We start from the raw sequence: 20,202 nt of genomic DNA, 5'->3' as shown, positions 1-20,202 counted from the left end.
GCGGGTGGGGCCCCACGGGCGGGGAGGGGCGGGGCCGCGTGGGGCGGAGCTCTCCCCCCCCCTCCCCCACCCATTTTTGGGTGTGGGCACCCCCCCCCCCTCCCTTCCACCCCCCCACCCCCCCTTCATCCCTCCCACCCCCCCAAAATATAATCAAGGGGGTGCCCCGCCCTGCGGTGACATCATCAGCAGCCAATGGGCGGCTCCCCGCGCATCCGGCGTTGCCATGGAAACAGATACAGGATTTGGGGGGGGGGGTGTCCCATCCCCCCACACTCCACCCCCCACAGCCTCCCCCCCCCGTCAAATTTTAGGGGGGGGAAGGGCATGCCTGCTGGAGGGGCTGAGGCCTGGCGAACTCGTGTCAGCGATGGCTGGCCCCATTTTGGGGCCATGTCTCCCCCCCCACTCACAGGTGACGGGAAGGGGAGCGTGTGTCCCCCCCCTGCACCCACGCTCCCCCCCCACCCTCCAGGGACACGGAGCACCCCCAAAATCCCATGGCCGACCACCCGTGGGTGCCCCAGGGGGACATTCCCACAGGGGGGGACACACACCAGGCCCTGGCCACACCCCTGCCACCCACCTAACCCCCCCCCAAAATATCTGGGGGTCCCTCAGCTCCTGCCAAGGTGAGCCCCAGTCTCGGGGGGGGGGGGGGGGCCCACGGGCAAGAGCACGTGTGCTGAGTTAGCCAGGGCTCAGCTGCAGCCTGCGATGCTGGGCTGGCCAAGCCCCCCCCCCACACTGCACCCAGGGCAGAGCCAGGGTGGGGGTAACCACCCCGTGCCCCCCCCACAAACCACAGATCCCCACCCTGACCCCCACCTCAGCGTCACCAAGCTGCAAGTCCTGAAATGCCAGGGAACCCCCCCAAAAAAGAGACAGAGGATGACTTCGGGGGTCAGAGAAGGACCCCCCAGGGCAGGGGGTGACGCTGGGGGGGCCCTGCAGCTCCTGGGGGGGGCGGACACACCCCTCCCCACAGTGTCAGTGCCTCCTCCAGCAGCTCTGCCCCTAGGATGGACCCCACATTTATTTATGTTTATTTACATTTATTTACAGAGTCAACCCCTTTCCTTGGCCTCCTGCCCCCCTACCCCCGCCCCAGGAAAGGGCCCCCCCCCTCCGTGTCCCTTCTCCCAGGGGTCCCTTCAGCTTCGGGCATCTCAAGCCCCAAGGGGAAGGTCCAGCCCAGGGCCATGGGGACAGCCACCACTGCCAAACTGAAAAAGAAAAAAAAACAAACCCCGAAGTGTCTTAATTGTTATAAATTGCTGTGACAGTCCATCCGCCCCCCCAGGGAGGGGCTGGTTCTTCCCAGGTTCAGCGTTTTCCTGGAATCTTGGCCATTAACTGGGATCAAGTCTTATCGGTCATTGGCAAATTCTGGGTTTTCTGAAGGTAGTTTATGCGTCAAAGTAGGAAAAAATATTTAAACTTCAGAAGCGAATGGTACCTAGCTATTATTAAAGTAATTTCCTACCAAATTTCAGTTTTACTCAAAAGTTTCTGAATTACAGGAAAAAAAAAAAAAAGCGACAGAGTGTATTGGCCCAGTTTTGTCTTTATCTTCGTCCTTCGTTTGGCCGGGAACCTTTTTGAGAGAAAGATAGTAAATCAAAGCAAACCAGCACCCCACAGCATTTCTGCCCAAATAATTAAAATTTGGAAATTTTAAAAGCTGCTGCTTTAACGCCACCTTCGGCCACCCCCCAGGAAAGAGGAGGGCGGGTGGCAAACAGGGAAGGTCACTGGAGAAGGTGTGATGGACGCGCTGGTGGGTGCCGAGGGCCACCAGTAGCTCTCGAGTCTCTGGCGCAGCAGAACACGGGCCAGAAACATCTCCCCAGCTCCAGAAACGGCGCGCGTTGCTCTTGCCCACCCTGGGAAAAATCAAAGCGCCCCAGAAATGGGGGTGTGTTGCTGTTGGCCCCCCACCCTGAGGCGAGGAGCTTTTGTGGAGTACGTCCAGACCCCTCCTCGATGCAGTGAGCGGGCACAGCAGCTTCGTGTCACTGCTTTCAAGGTTAACCACGGGCGCCATCATCGATTCCACAAAGTAAAACCCACAGGATCTTGGCAACGCACCATCCCACCTCTCCTGCCCCATGAGCCTGACCCACCACTGCTGGCATCCTGAGGTGCCCAACGAGTCTGATCCACCACCACTGGCATCTTGAGATCCCTCATGAGCCTCATCCACCACTGTTGGCTTCTTGAGGCCCCCAACGTGCTTGATCCACCACCGTTGGCATCTTGAGGTCCACTTGGACAGAGGTGTTTATGCAAACGGCTTTGGCTCTGCACGGAGATGATCCGTTCCCACCGCTCTGTCCATGGAGCCAAGTCCCTCCATCACAGCCACAGCACCAGATTCTTCCAGCCATGGTTCCATCAAATGCCCAGTTGCTTCCCTCCCAGTGCAGGTCTCAGCCCCTTCCAGCCTGACCACTTCGTTCTTCATGTGCTGAACACTTGAGCAACCTCAAACATCAACACGGTCTTCTTCAGAAACGTATGGAAACATGGATGATAAGGTGGAAAATTGAAAGAACTATTGGATTCAAAGGGTTGAGATGAGCATTAGGAAGTCCCAGTGGTCACTGGTTATGGAGGAGGTGACTATTCCTCCTCTCTCCAGCACTTTTGAGACCACAGCTGGAGCCTGTGTCCAGTTTGGAGCTCCCGAGTACAGGAAAAGCGGGCATGGAGATACTGGAGCATGTCCAGGAGGTACAAGGAGAGGCCAAGGGCACTGGGTGAGTGCTTACCAGGAGGGTACCAGGCTCTTTGTGGAGATGGGTGGTGGTGACAGGACAAGAGGCAACAGCTCAAGCTGCAACATGGGAAGCTGCAATACATGGATTTTTATTATTCATTTTAAAGCCATGAGGGCAATCACCCATTGGAACAGTGCTCTTTGATAGAAACACCATCCTTGGAGACACTCAAGTCCCTGAGCTATCTACCCGGACCTGCCTGGAGCAGGACGACGGACGTGGAGACGGGGCCTTGCCTGCATAATGCTGTGGCAGGCCGCAATTGTTTGAGATACGGCACTGTACGATCTTAACCGCCCAAAATTATCCCTTCCCCACCTCACATATGGGGAAGATCCCTTGTCTGGCCAAAAGCATTCCCCAGAAGGTCCCTGAGGCTGTATGTGATTCAGATGCAAGATCTTCTGAACTCCAGGCCCTCCAGGATGGTGCAGATGCCTCTCATGAGGCACCTTGAAGCCACAATTAAGCAGAGCAAGGCTATTGTGAGGGAACTTGAGCTCAACCTGCAGAACCAACATCACCCACTGGAGGTGTCCGAGGAGCTCACTCCCAGGTGGAGAACAGGACCTGGTGTCCACCCCACCCAGCCACTTCTCTGGAGCCGGTGACACTACTGCTACTACGTACTGCTGAGGAGCTTTGGGAGAGCTCCAAAAGTTAAGCTGATGTGAACACAGCTCATCACGGGGTCACCCTCAAGTCGACCCTACTTGAGTGATCCACGGCAGCAAAGGAAACGGTTGGAAAAGCCATGAGCAGGGAGGCACAGCACAGATGGACACAGCAAGCCCAACCTGCCCAGACCCCTTTGGAGAGGGACAGCTGAGCTCACGGCCACCAGCCCATCTCGCCGGCCACACAGCAGCTCTACCAGGAAAGGAACAGGGCCAAGCAGGGGCCTTAATTCAGTTTCTTCATGCCAAGTGGCATCAAGTTCCTACCAGTTCCAAGAAGAAAAAAGGATGGACCTCTGCAATCTCACCAAGATTGTCCGGTTTGGCTCTTTGGGGCCAGACGTATCTTTGAGACAGCAATATCTGGAGCAGGCATCAACTTTTTTTTTTTTGGATAGCAAGAGCTGCCAGAGTCAGGTGGAAGAGTCCCCCAGAAGGTAGGGTGAGGGTGCTGGAGCCTGACCCACCAAGCCTTGTGCTGAGCGATGCCAGGGCAGGGTGGCCAGTGGCTGGAAGGATCCTGCCTGGCAGAGCTGGGGTCTGACTGACCCTCAGCTCCAAAAAAGGCCCCAAGGTTTGATTTTGGGAGAGAAACAGACAAAACACAACACCCTACTGTCGAAAAAGGGAAGGTGCTTGCCCTGAAATAAAGCCACCTGCGTATTTGGGCCCACACGGCGGGTGGTCACTTGGCAGTGTGTGCACAGAGCAGCGCCAGCAGCATCTCTGCCAGAGCAAAAGGAAAACGTTGGTTTCAAGAGCCACCCAAATTCATGTACTTTAGGAAAACAGATTTGTAGCACGAGAGAACAGCAGAACTTTAGCTCCCACCATCGTACCGCTGGTCCCGGAGAGGCTGCAGCAAGCCGGGCTACCTGCATGCAGGGTTTGGCTCCCGACCTCCTATCAAACTGCAGTTTGGTACCTCCCCATGTTTCCCCCCCTTAACATTATCCCACTTTCACACGTCAAAGTTTATCCCCCGAAGAAACACAACGGCAGCTCCTTGCAACCACGGAAGTAAGGCAGCGCTTCCCACTGTCCCGTCCTGCATCCCCGGCAGAAGAGCCGCCTGCTCCGAGAACCGGCCGCAGCAGAAGGTGCTTCAATCTGCGCTGGATCTTCTGCTCTCCTGAAGCCGTGACCGCTGCCTGTGCCCTCCAAGCAGAGCCCTTCCCAGTAATCCCTCGGAGGTGATGTTCCACAGCATACGGAGCGGCAGCGACTCATCCTCTTGCTCGGCAGTGCCGAGGCCACGCTTTGGGTGCAGAAAAACCATGAAGTTTCTCCACTGCCCGGAGTGAGAGCAGGGACCGACCTTGTCCAAGCGGTGGGGCAGCATCCGCAAGAGGAAACCGTCGTCACGTTTCAGCTTTGCTCCAGCCCAACGTCAGGGAAAAGTGAGATTTGCTGTTCCCACTCCAGGACCAGCACAGCGTTCCACACCTGCACGCACCGAAGACAAAGGCAAACCCTCCGCTGCATCTCCCGCCCATCCACAACTTCTCCAGGAACTCCGGCACCTGAATTGTTAATGGGAATCTCCGTGTGCTCCTCTCCCACGGGGATGCTGACTTGAGGATTCTCCCGGAGCACACACCCAGCCTGACCGAGCACCGACGCATCTGCTGCGAAGGCGGCGCGGGACGCGGGTGTCCCATACCCTGAAGATCCAGAGCGGATGGAGGATTCCGTGCAGACCCCACTCTCGGCTCTCCGGCCCCGATGTGCCCTTCAGCTCCCCCTTCTCACATAACAGGCTCAGAGTCTTTTTCCCCCCCGAGTACGTGTGTGGGCAGGGATACACGGGGACAGCACGATTTCCAGAATACAAAGAGCGGGGCTGTCACCACACCCTTTTTTATATAGTAATTTGATGCAGCAAGAGAGAAAAAAGGAAGAGAGATGCTGGCAAGCGTCAGCTCAGCTCCCACCCAGCAAGCCAGAGATTCCCCTAACTCACAGAGCTTTTGTTGGTTTAATGGAAACGCACACAAAAAAAATTAATTAAAAAAACACACAGTAATGGCAAATAACGTTGGTGCCAAACACCGTCCAACTGGCTCGTGGTGAACGCAACTAACACAGCTCACGCACACACCACCCGCAACTGCCACGGCCCAGGGCTCCTCCGTGCCCGCCCCAGCCCCTCCTGGCTCACCAGCACCATCCCGCCGCTCCCTCAATTGGGATCTTCCGCCCCTTTTATCTACCGAGATCTTTCCATCGCTTCGGCAAGCGTGAAGAAGTCAATGTCAGCCTGAGCGTTTCGCCCGCCGAGGGAATTAAGCCTCCGCGCAGCAAAAAAAAAAAATTATCTTAAATGAAACTCCGGAACGGCCTTCAGTCAACATCCCCCCAGTAACACGAGAGGAGAAATGCATCTGTTACGCACCCGCCTGCCAGCGCTGCCCTAGGTTTCAGGAGAAAGAAAACCCACTTTCCAAAGCTCTAGGATCTGAAATCCCTGGTAGCAAAAAATTTATTTTCATGACTGAAGACAAGGAGAAATTTATAAACGTATTCTAGCAACCAACCAATAAAACAGTAAATATTCCGATTCCTGTGACTTATATGAGATCACCCGGGAGCAAAACATCCAACACAGCTGTGCCACGTGCCACTACGACAACCAGGAGCATGACACCACGTGCACGTCACCTGTCCTTACTCCTTCCCAACCCCACATCCGCCAGGGAAGTCTCTTTGGAAGGTCCGCAGTGCATCCAGACATCCTCCGAGTGACTAGTGTCCAACGTTAAAAGGAGAAAAAATAAAGCAGCACACTCATTTCAAAGCCCAACAAAGACATCAACATTGTTAGATTCTCCTAAAAATAAGTAGTTCCAATTCATTTTTTCTCCCCCCAAAGACCGTGTGCCTTGGCCAACGTTCAGCGCATGAGCAGGCTGTGCTTTGGTCCATCCACTCTCTCCAGCTTCTCAAAGTGTTTTCTGGCGTTGCGGATGTTGATCAGCGTAGCCGCAGAAGCTGGGACGGAAAAAGGACCGGGGAGATAAAGAAAAAAAGTGAAAAGGGACATGAGTATCCAAGTCCTCAGGAGTTAAGCAGTGCCTAAAAGCAACCTCCCCGTCAGCAAGCTCTTATTTCACCCCCCCTGTTCCACAGTTGGGCAGAATTTAACGCTGGGAGGTCCGGGCCCTTCGCTGATCCCAGTGCAACAGCCAGGAAGGGTCAGAGCGAGCCACGGACAAGCAGTTTGCTCCCGGGGAGAGCCACACGAGTCACCCCGGCCACCCCTCCGCTGCTCCTCCAGCACGGTAATACCCCAGCTGGTAACTCAGCCACGGGGTTTACACAGGTTCGCCCTAATTCAGTAAAATTCCAAAGAGGAGGAGAGGAAGCACCAAGGCCGTGAGCCACAAGGCTGTCCTGGACAGTGTCTCTGAAGCACCTCAAATCCCAACAGGAGCAGTTTCAGCTGGAGCTGTGTAAACGGTTAAACAGTCACATGATGCCCGTCAGGGCTGGCGCTGCTGCTGCAGTTGCTTCTTTAAGATAAATAGACGCTACTATAATTAGAGGCCTTGCCCACCAAGACAGTCCAGGCAGCAAGAGCAAAAACTCCACTGCGATCCATCGCTGCTTCCTCTCGAAAAAAAAAAATCAGCGGGGCTGCCAGATCAGACCAGCCCAAAATAGGTTATTAGACATGACCTACTAAATCAGGTCACATCTGTTAGAGTGGTTCCCCACCGCCGCTGCCATCCTCCACCCGGCAGCAGCAAACAGCTCCGCTCTCAAAGGCGCACGGCTCTCGCCTTCCCAAAAGTCACTTTTTAACCGCCCTCCCCCCCCTTTCTGCTCAGACACAGCAGATCCCGCTCTATCGTTTAATTACGCTCATTTTTATTGCTCTGCCTGCTGTTTGTCATTTTCTAAGAGAAACAGAGTTTAAACTAGACTTATCCGGCTTTTTGTCCCTGCAAGCAAAAACAGGCCAGAGGTTCATCTTTGCTTTGACTTACGTATTGAAGGGTCTGACATAACCACCATCACGTATGTATTTGACGTAAAGATGTCAATGAAAGCAGCAAAGTTAGAGTTCCTGACCTCCATGCTCTGGAAAGAAGCTGCCAGCTTACTAAGAGGGGAGGAGGAGAAAAAAAAAAAAAAGAAAGAAAAAAGTAAATGAACTACTACTGTAACATCGCTCAAACAGCTTTTGCGCCCACAGAGGCGACATCCCAGGATCTGAGTTGTCGGTAACGAAGCAGCGCTGGAGTCCCCACTTGGCAAGCAACACCAGGCACTACAAGTCCGGTTGTTTGGGTTTTGGTGGTGGTTTGTTTGTTTTTTTTTTTTTTTTAAAAGAAAAAAACCTCTTTAACTTTAGGCTAAATGAGAAGAATATAGACCGATTTGCACATTGAATGGCGAAGGTGACTCGAGATGCACAACCCCACGACACTGTCGGTGACAAGGTGAGAGCTTGGCCACTCCGCAGGACAGTTGTGCACTGTGGGTAACCAGGAGAAATAAGTATAAACCCGAAACGCGTGGAGACGGCTCTGTAACCCATGCAGCCCCGTCTCCATCCTCGTCAGGCTCCCAACACTTGCAGATATTACCAACCGACTGCGGACCCTGGAGCCTGTTCAGAAGCCAAGCGACTCCAAAGCCAGCTTTCCACTTTTCCAGAGGGAATATTGGTAAGTAGAGCCTGCAAGCCTCTTCCTCCTGACTGCCACCAATTTATCGGCTCAGTCCTGGAACTTCCCTACCTTGCCCAGGAGAATGAGGCCCAGAAGAAAATGGTTGTTTCAAAACAAACCTCTTTCAAGCATGGGCAAAGGAGGAAGTTACAAAATATAACAATTAAGTCAGTTGTGTTTAAACACAGGGCAGTTTGACTACAGCAACTCAGCCTGAGGAGTCACAGAACTAGCATTAACTTGGAGAGCCTTCGTGCTTCTGGAGGAAGCCGAAATACCTGCTGAGGCATCTTCCCCACCTAATAATTAAACCAACTCACCTGCAACTTAGCTTGAATTGTTTAATAATGTTGCTGATTTTCTCAAATCTGTGGACATCCCGCTGTTCTTTGCATTGATAGTGAGAAATGACCTGGAAGGCAGGAGGAGAGAGAGGGCAGAGCCAGTTAGTAACCGATTTCAGCGCAGGTTTCTCGGGCTCGACAGCAATGATGGGAAACGGGTGGTGACCGGGACAGGGATTCCCTTTGCCTTTTGCTGATTGAAACTACTTGCAGCAACACTCGTGGTGCTTTCAGGGTAAAACAAGCCTCAGTAATACAATCACCAGGAGGCCTTTCACAAGCGCAGACGCAAGTATGCAAGAGACACTATTGTCCGCCTGAGGTCTGAACACTCCAACTTAGCAGCAATTCAAATCTTGATTCAAAGGAAAAGAAAGTAAAAAAAAAAAAAAAAGCAAAAGCATCACCTCAGGTAGGGGAAACACATTTGATAAATGCTGGAATAGCTTTTCCTTCCTAAGTCTATCCTGCTGCAGATTCTCAAGGGCTGAACCGGAGAAATTCCCCACTCCGTGCAGGTAGGACGCCCAGCTCCGCTCTCGGAGCCACAGCAAGCCCTTCCTCCCTCAGAAAAGCAGAACCAAGGCAGCTGGTTTCCCTGGGAGCTCTCTCTCCACCCGTGAACCGAGTCAGACCCAGGCTGCGCTAAACTGCCAGCCTTTGGAGCGGCTGCCCTCCTCTTCCTCCCGCCGAGCCATCCAGCACCAACCCTCTCTCCCTGGCCACCAAGCCCGGTAGCCTACGGATCTCTGCCCTTCACCCACATTAGCTACCGGGCCGAGAACTGCATTTACTGGGCAACGGGACACAACCAAATAGTTACATCATCTTTGTTCCCACAGAAAACCAAAACGGAATATTTTTTAAAAAGCCTCGTGCCCTGTGCTTTAAGCTCTTTAGAATTATGAAGCCAACTGCTGAAGTGTCAGACGCCCCTGAACAAGGATATTAAACTCTTTTCTACCTATGGAGCCACATTTAACAGCCTTGGGAGAACTAAGTTTTTTGGGTGGTGTTTTGTTTTTGTTTTTGTTTTTGTTTTTTTTCCCTTGAGTACCTTAAAAAGATCATCATGTGCTTCCTACTTTTTAAAGCTGCCCGATTATTCATACGAGTACAGGTTTAGCCAGATTCAAGGATTACATTCATACCAGCCTTCATTGTATGCAAGTTCGTTCCTTAACTTTCCAGAGAGGTTTTTCTGTTACTGTGATTTGAATACAATTTCAGAGTAAGATTTCACTTTGGGAGAAAAGAGTCCTGGGGGAAGTTTAAATACATGAATAAAGTGAGAAGAGTCTTTTTAAAAGTCACCATTACTCTGAAAATAAGTAGAGAATTTTTGTAGCAAAGATTGTTCTTTTTCAGTGAAAAAAAAAAAAAAAGTACTTACAATGAAAGTACTGTTACATACTGCTAAGGTGGAACTATTTATTATCTACAAAAAGTCAAAAAGCAGAACTTGCCAGAAATGGCAGGTGTTTACTTCTGAGAGGTTAAAAAGTGAGAAAAGTAATGGCTCCCTTTTCACGTTCCCTCCCTCATTTCAAAAATCAGACATCTAGCCATCAAGAACAGCACTGAAAAAAGTCAAAATCCTTCTTTCAGGTCAGCAAGAGTTACGGTGCAAAGTCTGACGAGACCAACCCAGAAACCGAGAGTACGGACAGACGAGCAGCACCGGTGGTTTTAACCGACACATTTTACCTTGCAGAGACAAGGGCCTGGGAGCAGTTACCACACAGCCGGTAACTTTGAAAGCCATTGCAATCCAACTGCTCGCGATCCTCTATCCGTACTCTGGGTTTGTAGAGCATCAGATAAAAAAATAAATTAAAAAATAATATCAAGACCAGTTAAAATACCGGGCCAGGAGGAACTGAAAAGGCTTATTTCAAGCTAAAGACGGTTCTTGCCCTGTGCAGAAAGGAATTCTCAAAAAACTCCCACGGCTGAATGGGGATATGAAACCCTCTCACAGCTTGGAAGAGGGAAATACCGATCAAGCCCTCAGTTCAACTGCTAGAAGTGGAAATTTTGGGAAGGTCCCGTGTGCCACGGAGTCACGTCAGCTACTTTCAGTATCACAAGGCCTGGATCAACGCATTCTGCCACCTGGCGCTGGCACCTCTCTTTGGGCTACTGCCACAACAGCACTTTCCAGCCAGGGGACTCCGTCCTAGGCTGGGCAGAGGAACCCGAAGGGCAGAACTGCGGTATTCACCAGGAAAGTGGCTCTCTCAAACAGAAGCACTTCATCTGCCTCGATGATCTGAGCAAAGTTCCTCAGGTTCATTTCCAGCTGCTGGACATTGGGGATCAGCTGATAGACTATACTGGACCAAGCCTGCCAATAAAGAAAGACACAACATAAGGGCTGCATTAGCACTTCTCTGCTCCATCCTCTTATTACAAAATGTGCTCAAAAACTGACTATTTGCCGTTCTGGGTGTTGACAGTCTAGGCAAGGCTGAGAAGCTTCTCCCGCCTCTGTGTCCAGTTATCTCTACTACAATGGAGACAACGAGTGGTACCCCAGACCTCTTCATGAGGTCAAGTTCTTCTCCACATCAGTCACAGGGAAACTAGAATATTATTAAACAGGCTTAAATCATCCAAATTTTAAGCTGGCAATGCTTCTATCTACTGCTCCCAGATAAACTCAACTCAAGCTTTCAGAGTTTTTTTTAAATCTTGAGCAAGGTCGATGTGCAGATGGATACTCGGCAGCTCGTCACTGATGCAAACAGAAAGCTGCAATCTGACCCAGTGAGTCAGGAATGAGCCCAGAAGGGACTGGGGACGCTGTAATGGGCACCTGTCCCCATCCAGGCTCAGGTCGTCCAGGCTCAGCTTCACCTCACTGCCCCGGGTTTGTGTCAGCGCCTGACCACACGCTTCCCCCAGGAGTGAGGGTGGATATTTGTGTCTCCCATTTACCAAGTAGCTGGTATCTACCGAACACTCCCACCATTGCACTTGCCAAGCGCCAAGTTAAAAGCCCAAGCCAAAGGTGGGAGCTCTGAAGAGCTCTGGCAGGGCTGTGTCTAGAATAGCGCAGGTCTGCTGCTGGATAAACTGCTCAGAGTAGCCAGCTAACTGATGAATGTTAGGGATGCCTGCAAGAAAACAGGGAATGCCACCACTTGGGAAGGCTGATTTCCAGAGGGAGCTGGGTAGGCGTTTTGTGAGGAGTGATGTCTGGCGTACGGTGCTGCATCAGTCTCAGCCAAACACACCATACCCTGAAGGCAGGGGAATTTGCTACGGCTTTGGACAGATTTGCCAGGACAGAGAAACCTACCACGTGAAGCCCCACTCAAGTCAAGAGAAAGAGCCAAATGGTCCTCACCTTCAGCTATTCATTGACCTTCACCAGTCATTCTTCATCAGCAACCCAGCCACTACGCTACCACCACTGCTCATTAGCTGGCAATTATAACGATCATTTGCTACCAGCGTAGCCCAGGTAGCACTCACCACTCCCACACCTGGAAGACCTCTGACACTACAGTCAAGGGTAACAACAAAAAAACCCATTCCCTCCTGAAAGCAAAGCAAATTCCCAGAAGGGTAAATGCTCGTCTTTTAACAGTGCTGCAGAGAAACACAGGAAACAATTCCCTGCTGGATAAACACAACTGGAAAATGCACAAACTCTTTCTAAAGTAGCCAGGCAAAGCGTTTCAGCAGTATTAGCACACTGACACCACAACTCCAACAAGTGGAGGGGTTTTACTTTTTCTAATTAAAACCAGGATGCTCTGATGGCATTTACAACGGCGAGTCTCCAGAAGGAGTTGCTGCAGAACTAAAAAGGGCCAGTCACTAACAAACCAGTAGCAACTAACCACTCGCCTTCCTCATGCTCTTCTTTTCCAAGAGGGAGGGGGGAAGCCAGATACGGAGAGGAACCCGTACAAACCTTGTAAAGTGTTTCATCCCAGATGGAAGTTCTAAAACAAACACATTCCAAGGGCCGGGAAAGGCGCTTCAAGTCTTCCTCACGCTCTTTAAAAATCTGGGAAATAAAAAGATTAGCAGTTGAGTGTAAATATCTCTGCCTTTGGCGTGGTTGCTGTATGGCACTTACATCATGCATTTCAAACAAGTCTCGAGTACCTACGGCGCTGGAGAAAAGACAAGAGCAGCACAGGCTGGCCAGGCCAGGCTGGCAGAAACCCCTTCCGCCGGAGCAGCAGGGACAGGCAGACGACGGCTGTCTTGCAATACATCTGACTGGGACTGAAAGCTGAAATAACTACGGGTGTTGCGGAGCAGGGGTAGAAGCAGACACGCCTGAGTGTCTCTGAAGACCTGAATTTTGACAAGGTCACAAGCAAAAAGCCCCGTCACTGAGAGCAGGACAGGAAGAAAGCACTTGAGGTTCATCAGTACGAGCAGCTCTGAGGTACGTACTTACAGAGCCTTCTCTTCTCACACCATGCTCTGCCATTAGAAGTTACAAAAAAGGGGGGAACAGCAGAAACCAGACAGCCTTGCGCCAGGCTCCTACAGAAGAGCTAAAAAAGCAGCAGGACTTGCACCAACGCGCCTTCGCAGCGGAAGACACAACGACCACCTTCTCCTCAGCTTACTGTTTGTATGAACATTTAGGAACATTAACCGATCCCCATGAAATGCTGCGTAGCCCAACACTTACCACTTGGGTCCTGGGACACCAAAGGCTTCAGTGAGATTTACAGAGATAGTGATTTGGCCCAGTATTTGCATGTCCTTCAAGTAGCACATACGTTAAAACAGATCTTGACTGGTGTGCAATGATACACATTGAAAGCACATCTGAAGAAAGGCCCCTCTTCTGCCTACCCCTCACTTCAGGGCCTCGCTACATCTGCACAAGTATGTAAAACCAGCATTTGTCCACCAGTCCCAAAACAAAGATGGACAGGACAGTATCGAGAAGATTTTAGACTCATGCTTCAGTGTGGAGGGAAGGCAGACGGAAGTGAGGAAAAGCTCCTTGAATGAACCCTATGAACAAGCTCTTTGAGCTATTTCTGCACCGAGCTGGAGGGCAGAACTCAAACTGGAAGAGGAGGATCACGACATTCAGGCAGCATGAGTGATGTGAAGCCAGCCTGTGATGTGGAAGAAGCCCATCTGTGCAGGGAGGTCAGGGGGTGGTTTCAGCCACAGGACCTCGCACGGCCTCCTTTGCAGCTGCCCAGGCACATGCTCACCAGGAATCCTAAGAAAGTTTAAGACGACTTCTTACTTTGGACAAAAGCTAACAGCCTAAAGGGGCCTCCAAACTTGCTGCAAGCCAGGGATGTGCTGGTCTAACCCACAGAGCTGATTCTTCTTTTGGTATCAGGCGTTGGTTGCTTTTCAGTCCAAGCTGATAAAGCAAAGCTGGTAGGAACTCAACATCTTCCAAGCTCCCTTCAACCTTTCAAAAGCTCCAAAAAGAACAGAACACACCAAACATCTCTGAAAGGTTGATCCCCAGCCTTTGCTGGGGCAGAGGAGTGCTAAAGAGGTGATGTCTGGGCAGGCAGGCCACAGTGTTCTCTGACGGAGAATCAGTCAGAGATTGATCAATCCATAGAATCAACCCATAGAAACCACCTTCTGGGTAATGGGGAAAGTTTCAGCTCTTGTTTTTGGGGTTTTTTTTGGGTTATGTTTTAGAACAGAGCCTATACTGGACTGAAAGCAGCAGCTAACGAGAAACCAACCATCACTGTCACCACCACCATCCGCAAAGTCATCCAAACGGCGAGCAGTGAATTTAAGGTCACTGGATTTCTTGAAAGAAATTCTTTCCTTCTACGTCCCTCTCAGTTCAACCTCCCTTCTGGAGCCAAGGTCTGGTGAAAGTACTAGAATTGGTGCTATAAAATAAAAGGCTTAGAGTGGTTGTCACTAAAAATCACGAGTTCTGTTTTCTACTAGATTATATGCAAGAGATAGTGATGACATACAATTTAGAAGAAGCAGAAAAAGCTTAGAGGGCTTTGACAATTCTTAATATCCGAGAAACCCTTCTAGGAACAGTGCTGACGGGGCTGTACTTGAAGCAGGAAATCGCAATGCTAGCACAGTCAAAAGATGTTCTATTTGAAAGCATTTCTATGGCAACTATCAGCCTCTCACCAAATCCCGCTGATCCTCCTGCACCAAGTCCATCTTGTGCACTAAACAAAAGATCTTTGCATCAGGAGAGTTCTGAAGAATTGCCTCCAAGCATGACTGGTAGTAGTGCATGTCCTTCTCCAGTTCACGGCTCTCTACATCAAAGACATAGATGAGGACTTCTACGTTGCGGAAGATGTTGTCCCGCTGACTGGTGAAGTAGTTCTCCATAAATGTGTCCTGTCTGAGGAGCAGAGCAACAAAGCAAAGAGACTCCCGTTAATTAGAGCAACCAGGTCCTGCTTAGCGTTGTCAGGAAAGGTGCTACATGTAAAATACCTCCTGCGAGAAAGGCAAGGTTTGCGTTTTGAGCTAGAGACGCCACCGGAGGAGTCTAGACAAGAGCCCCACAGGTGGCTACATTCCCCCTGACATCAGGCTCCCTAAGCATTTCCAAGCCAAGTTGGATGCTGCTGAAGAGCTCACCAGCCCCACAGGAAGCTGAAGCTTCCCTCCTGTCACAGCTGCCTGCTCAGGGTCCTCTGCAAACGGAGCTACATTGCATCTGGACCCACTGGCTTTTGGAGAGTTGGATATAAAAGAGCTGCGTCAGCAGAAGCTAAAACATAACCAAAACCATCAGTGTGGCCTCTTCTTACAGGATTTAAATCTCCCTGAGCTTTTGCTGAACACGGCTCAGACAACGCATGAGGCCACGAGCGCTGCTGAAGCTTAGCGAAGTTGCACGGCTCTGCTGAGGCTCTGCCAGCGCAAAAGCGTTCTTCAAAAAGCTGCTTCCAGGAGCCACAGGATCACTGTCAGCCTTCAGCGTCGCTTCTCAGCACACACCCACTTTGGATCAAGCTGGTGATAAGCAACTCTGAAACCAGCGTCACCTCCTGCCACCTCAGGAGAAAGTCCAGGTGAAGGGCTCAGGCTTTGTACCAGCAGAAGAAAGCAGCCAGCGAGGGAAGGGTGGACCTACGCACGGCTCCTTTCATGTAGGGATAACTCAAGAGACAGCGTAATCGTGCCAACCCCTTCCACCCACCTCCACACACATTCTATTCCCTTCATACACAAGCAACATACTCATCCCTCCGGGGCAGGAGGGCCTCTGTTACCTCCCCAGCGCTATTCCCCAGAGCTAACCCCCAACGGTTTCAAAAGCAGAAGAACAAACAGTACCTACCCTCCGCAGTCCCACAGGTTTAATACCAGGTTTCCTAGAAATCTAACATGGGAGTGCTCCACATCAACTGGAAAGAGACAACAGGAGTTTACTGACTGTACCACGCGCCCAGATCAGAGCTACCTGCGCGGGCAGCCGAAAATGTCATTCTTTGTAACACAGCCCACAATTTGTAAAATCCCATCTGAACAACACTGTAGCTGAAGACACTACGGAGAAAGACAGTTCCCAAAGGAATTCAAGCCTTCCTACTCTCTACCCAGGACACTATTCTCCTGAGAAGCACAGCAGGTGGTTCCTCTTTAACAACATGTTCTGTGATCTTTGTGATATTTTAAGAACGACGCTAGTTCCAGCACACTCCGCAAGGCCTTAAGCAAGCCTTAAAAATAAATCAGTAACACAAAGACTGTAAACTTTATGAAGAGGCCAAGTTTACAGCAAAGAAGAAACGTACACCAATGCGTGACACTAAGTCCTCGCAGGTGCTTCCCAATGAGGAGCATTAGATCCTGACAATTCAGAGGAATCACTTGCTGCTTTTTCAGATCAGTGGCTTTGGAAAAAAAAAAGAGGCAGAAGACACTAATTAAGCCTAATGCATCATCCTGCCAAACCCACGGGCGCACAGCAAGATCGCTGCATCTCCCACTGCGCTACTGATCAGCTGGCTAACAACCAGAAAGCTTCACCAACAAGGAGGACCACAAGGAAGCTCTGAACACTCCTCCAATAACTGGTGGAGCTGCAGCAGAGGCTGCTTCCTGATAAAAAAAAAAAAAAAAAAAAAAAAAAAAAAAAAAAAAAAGAGTGAAGGATAAAAGTTCAACAATAAAGCAGCAAAAGTGAACCCAGCGCTGCCTTCCCTTTCACTCTGGCTTCCTACCCGCCCTCAGCTGAACGCAGGAGTGAAGCTCCCTGCGAGGTGTGGCCGCTGGAGGACCAGCAGACACCCACCTACCCCAGAGCGGAGGAGAGGCAGGGATTGCTGGAGGGAGCAGCCTCGCCCCTTTAATGAAGGGGCTTTGAGCCCTGAGAATTTGCAGTTCAAACAAGAGAAGTCTTACTTGTGGCACCCAGGCGCCGTGTGTCCCTGGCGATGTAGTTTGCAAAGATAATGGACCTCATGCTGGTTTTCCCAGACCCACTTTTACCCATCAGCAGCACCTGGGAAGAAGAAAAAAAAAATAAAGAAAGAATTAGCTACCACAGAATGCCAAGTCCTCCGTGGCTGTCTCTGGGTTAACGTCCTCCTGCCAAAGCCACCAAAACACAGGGCCAACATACTTGAGATGTGAATGCATCAGAAGAGAGGCAAAGAAGAGCACCACGCCTGGGAAAGGAGGAGACAGACATCCTCACCTCCTTGCTACGCACAGCCACTGAACGGTGGTCAGACCGAAAACCTCTCCACCTTGTTTGCATTCTTGAATTATGCCCCCCACCCTCTCAGCCATCCCTGCCCTTCCACGTACCACGTTCCTCGTCCTTCATCCCGCTGCTGAGTGCCCAGGAGGAAGGGCAGCAGCCCACCGCCACTGCCCACCAACCCCCTTTTCCCAGCGCACACTGGCAGAGGGCTCCTGGAGCTCACAACTGGCACTCGGGGAAGGGCAGGAGCTGCTCCCGAAGCTGCCTCCCCCATCCCCATCCCCTCACACCTGCATGCCTTCTAAACGCACCTGTGCCACAGGTGAAGGTGTGATGTTTTAGATGACAGCAAAGGACTTTGCCAAGACAAAAGAACAGCTCAAGGCCTTAAAGCCAGGCTGGAAGCAATCCCCAAAACAATCCCTCGCTCACTCACCACTGGGATTTTACACCCATTACTTCTCTCCTAATCTCACTCTTTTCCTTCTTGTAACATGATTTGGTTTCTCTTCCCTGACAGAAGTGAAATACGAGTTATATTTCAAGTCTCGTGTGTCAGAAGACCAGCAAAAAGTTAAAAGCAGTTGGGACAGCCCCGTTCAAGCGCACCAGGCTATCGTGCAGGGGAGACACCTGCCTCCAGAGTCCTGTTTGCAGATCATCACGCCAAAGGAGAGGTAACCATTCTGTGATTCTCTAACACCTTTGTAGACAAAACACTAGGGGATGATTTGGCGGGGCGGGGAAGAGGGGAGGCCGTCACACAAGGCAAGACTCTACATTGTGATCTAAAAATAAAAATTAAAAAAAAAAAAAACCAACAGTGACAGCTAACCCAGACTTGCTCACAAAACAGCTGTTAAACAAGTTCCGGTTACAGAGTCAAATTCAGCCTTTGGCAACAGCTCTGAAAATGTATCATCAAAGATAGGTTTAACGAGAGTGCAACTGGCTTGAGCGCCTGCCCAGCCCACGCCAGTGCCAGACGCTGGGAAGGCGCTCGCTCGACTCCCACCCTCACTCCGCAACTGCACGGCAACAGCTGCCAGACTCTCAGGGCAAAACAGGAGAGGCAGAATCGCACCATCCTGCTCGCACAAGTCACCCTTCTGAGAGCAACTGCAACGTTTCACAGGCTGGCGAGTGCCCTTTCCAAAAAGAAGCTGACCACACGCCTCAGTGATTCAGTAAAGAGGACTTTTCCTGAGAGGCAGGCTGGTCAGGTCACACCTTACAGCCTTTCTGGAGCAAACCCCCAGAAAGCTACTTTCTCTTTTCCCCTGAGCTACGCACAGAGAGAGAGAACATCAATATCTCTTATTTCATACTGCCTGCAGAAAAAGCACATGCAGAAACTCAATACGGCTCCAAGGCACAGCCCAAGGCAACCTACCAGCAAACCCAGTTCCCAAGTTTTAGACTGCGGAGGCCTTTCAAAGGGCTCAGACACCAACACGTAGGGCCCGGCAGGAAACCCAATCCTACCACACCACAGACAGGCAGCCATATAGTCTCTACACAGATGCTTTAATGGCTTTGAATATGCTTACTGCTGGAATATCCCCCCCGATCCTCAGTAAAAGCATTACTCCTTCCCTGTGTGTTAAGTTTCATCCTCCCAGAAGCCCCCACTTAATCACGGGCTCCTCACGCGAGTTTCTGTCACACAGCAGAAGGGTCTCCCCATGGGTCAGCGGAGTGGGTTGGATCGTTCCTCTTCTCTCGCACTGCCGGAGGCCAGCAGCAGGCAGAGGGTTTTGCAACGCGTACCAGAGACACTCACGCAGCCGTTATCGCGGACAGCTCTGCGGTGAGCCTGCCCTGCCACGAATGCCAGCAAATACACTCAAACCCAATATTGATTTCTAGCACTTTAGGCAAAGGATGCATCTGCTCACTCCGAGCGCCTTAGGAGGCACCTGACAGCCACAGAGCACAGTGAGGTACAGATGCAGACACACAGAGACATCAGGAAATGCAGGTGGGGAAGGAAAACCCAACTGCAAAGGATTCTCCTTTCCTTTCTTACCTTTTTCTTCATGGCTGTGCTTGGCATCACCCACCTACGAGAAAAGACCATCTTCTTACATTGCTCTATTCTGTTACAGGCTTCACTCCCCCACCCAAATCCCACCCGCAGAAGCACCCTGCAAAAGGGGAAGCGCTCCCACACCGACACAATTCCCCCCAGCCTCCGCCAGGCGCCTGACAGCTCCTGCTCCAGACGGCGGGGGGAGAGTCCAGCAGAAGCCCTCCCCGCTGCCAGAAAAGCCTCCAAGGCGCCCGTGATGGTCAACGCTCCCCTAAATACAGGGCCGACGCAGGCCTAAGCCGAGCCAGCGCTAGAAGGCGGCGAGAGACACTGGCTGGGCTCTCCCGGCACAGAGCTGCCAGGGCCGCCCTCACCCCCAGCCCCTTCCCCGTCCCCCCGGGATGCTCCGGAGGCCGCACCCAGCGACCCAGAGACCCGCCCCCCGCCCCGGGCCGGTGCCTCCGCCCGCCCCCCGGCCTCCCCCAGCCCCACCAGGCCCAGCTCGTCCAGCGCCGCCCCCCCGCCGCTACCTCTAGCCGCGATAGGCGCCTCCCGGCCCGGCTGGGCAGTGCCCGCGGGCGGCGGAGCTCGGCGGGTCGAACCGCCCACCGCCCCAGCTCCGGGATAGGCCTCAAAGCCGCGGCCTGGCGTGATGCCGCCGCCCCGCCGGGGTCTCGCCGCGCCCGGGGACCCCCCGCCCCGCCCCCCCCCAGCGGCGCTCACGAGACCCAGCGCTCGGCGGCCGCCGCCGGTCACGTGAGCACCTCCACCCCGCCCTCTCCCACGCGCCCCCCTCCTCCCGTCATGTGATGCGGGGCGGGGCGAAGGGGGCGGTGGCGACGCACCGGCCGCCATCTTGGGTACGGGCAGCACATTTCTGGCAGGCGCGGCGCCATGGCGGGGGTGGGGGATAAGGCGGAGTTATAGGGTTGTCTAACACAGTCATACCCAACACCTCCCATATGGTCTAGCGGTTAGGATTCCTGGTTTTCACCCAGGCGGCCCGGGTTCGACTCCCGGTATGGGAA

At 52.0% G+C, this 20,202-nt stretch overlaps 1 protein-coding gene and 1 non-coding gene across 3 annotated transcripts; one reads left to right on the top strand and one right to left on the bottom strand.

The window, feature by feature from the left end:
- Window positions 1–5,912: 5,912 nt before the first annotated feature.
- On the bottom strand, window positions 5,913–19,883 carry LOC128914560 (ras-related GTP-binding protein A). Of its 2 annotated transcripts, XM_054213699.1 has the most exons (10): window positions 19,705–19,882; window positions 19,172–19,205; window positions 16,839–16,938; window positions 15,772–15,838; window positions 14,601–14,823; window positions 12,406–12,501; window positions 10,705–10,827; window positions 8,457–8,548; window positions 7,450–7,565; window positions 5,913–6,451 (listed from the first exon to the last, which is right to left on the bottom strand). In XM_054213699.1, the coding sequence occupies exons 2-10, from the start codon at window positions 19,196–19,198 to the stop codon at window positions 6,354–6,356; spliced, it is 942 nt and encodes a 313-aa protein (XP_054069674.1). In that variant the 5' UTR covers window positions 19,199–19,205; window positions 19,705–19,882; the 3' UTR covers window positions 5,913–6,353. The 2 variants fall into 2 exon arrangements, with proteins under 2 accessions (XP_054069674.1, XP_054069675.1); XM_054213700.1 differs by lacking the exon at window positions 10,705–10,827 and having other exon boundaries at window positions 19,705–19,883.
- A 247-nt stretch (window positions 19,884–20,130) lies between these two features.
- TRNAE-UUC (transfer RNA glutamic acid (anticodon UUC)) lies at window positions 20,131–20,202 on the top strand. Its single transcript has one exon. It is a non-coding gene; the product is annotated as a tRNA-Glu (tRNA).

This window comes from Rissa tridactyla, chromosome 9, assembly GCF_028500815.1.
Source record: "Rissa tridactyla isolate bRisTri1 chromosome 9, bRisTri1.patW.cur.20221130, whole genome shotgun sequence".
Lineage (NCBI taxonomy): Eukaryota > Metazoa > Chordata > Aves > Charadriiformes > Laridae > Rissa > Rissa tridactyla.
Note: the sequence above shows the minus strand (reverse complement) of the source record. Positions and strands in the feature narration are given on the sequence as shown.

Bases quoted from the DNA above. Each gene is read 5' to 3' on its own strand.
- LOC128914560 (XM_054213699.1), bottom strand. From the start codon at position 19,198: ATGCCAAGCACAGCCATGAAGAAAAAG. The intron at 14,824-15,771 runs GTAGGTACTGTT...TCTGCTCCTCAG, and splicing joins AACCTGTGGGACTGCGGAGG to ACAGGACACATTTATGGAGA. The intron at 8,549-10,704 runs GTGAATACCGCA...CCTGCCTTCCAG, and splicing joins TTGAGAGAGCCACTTTCCTG to GTCATTTCTCACTATCAATG.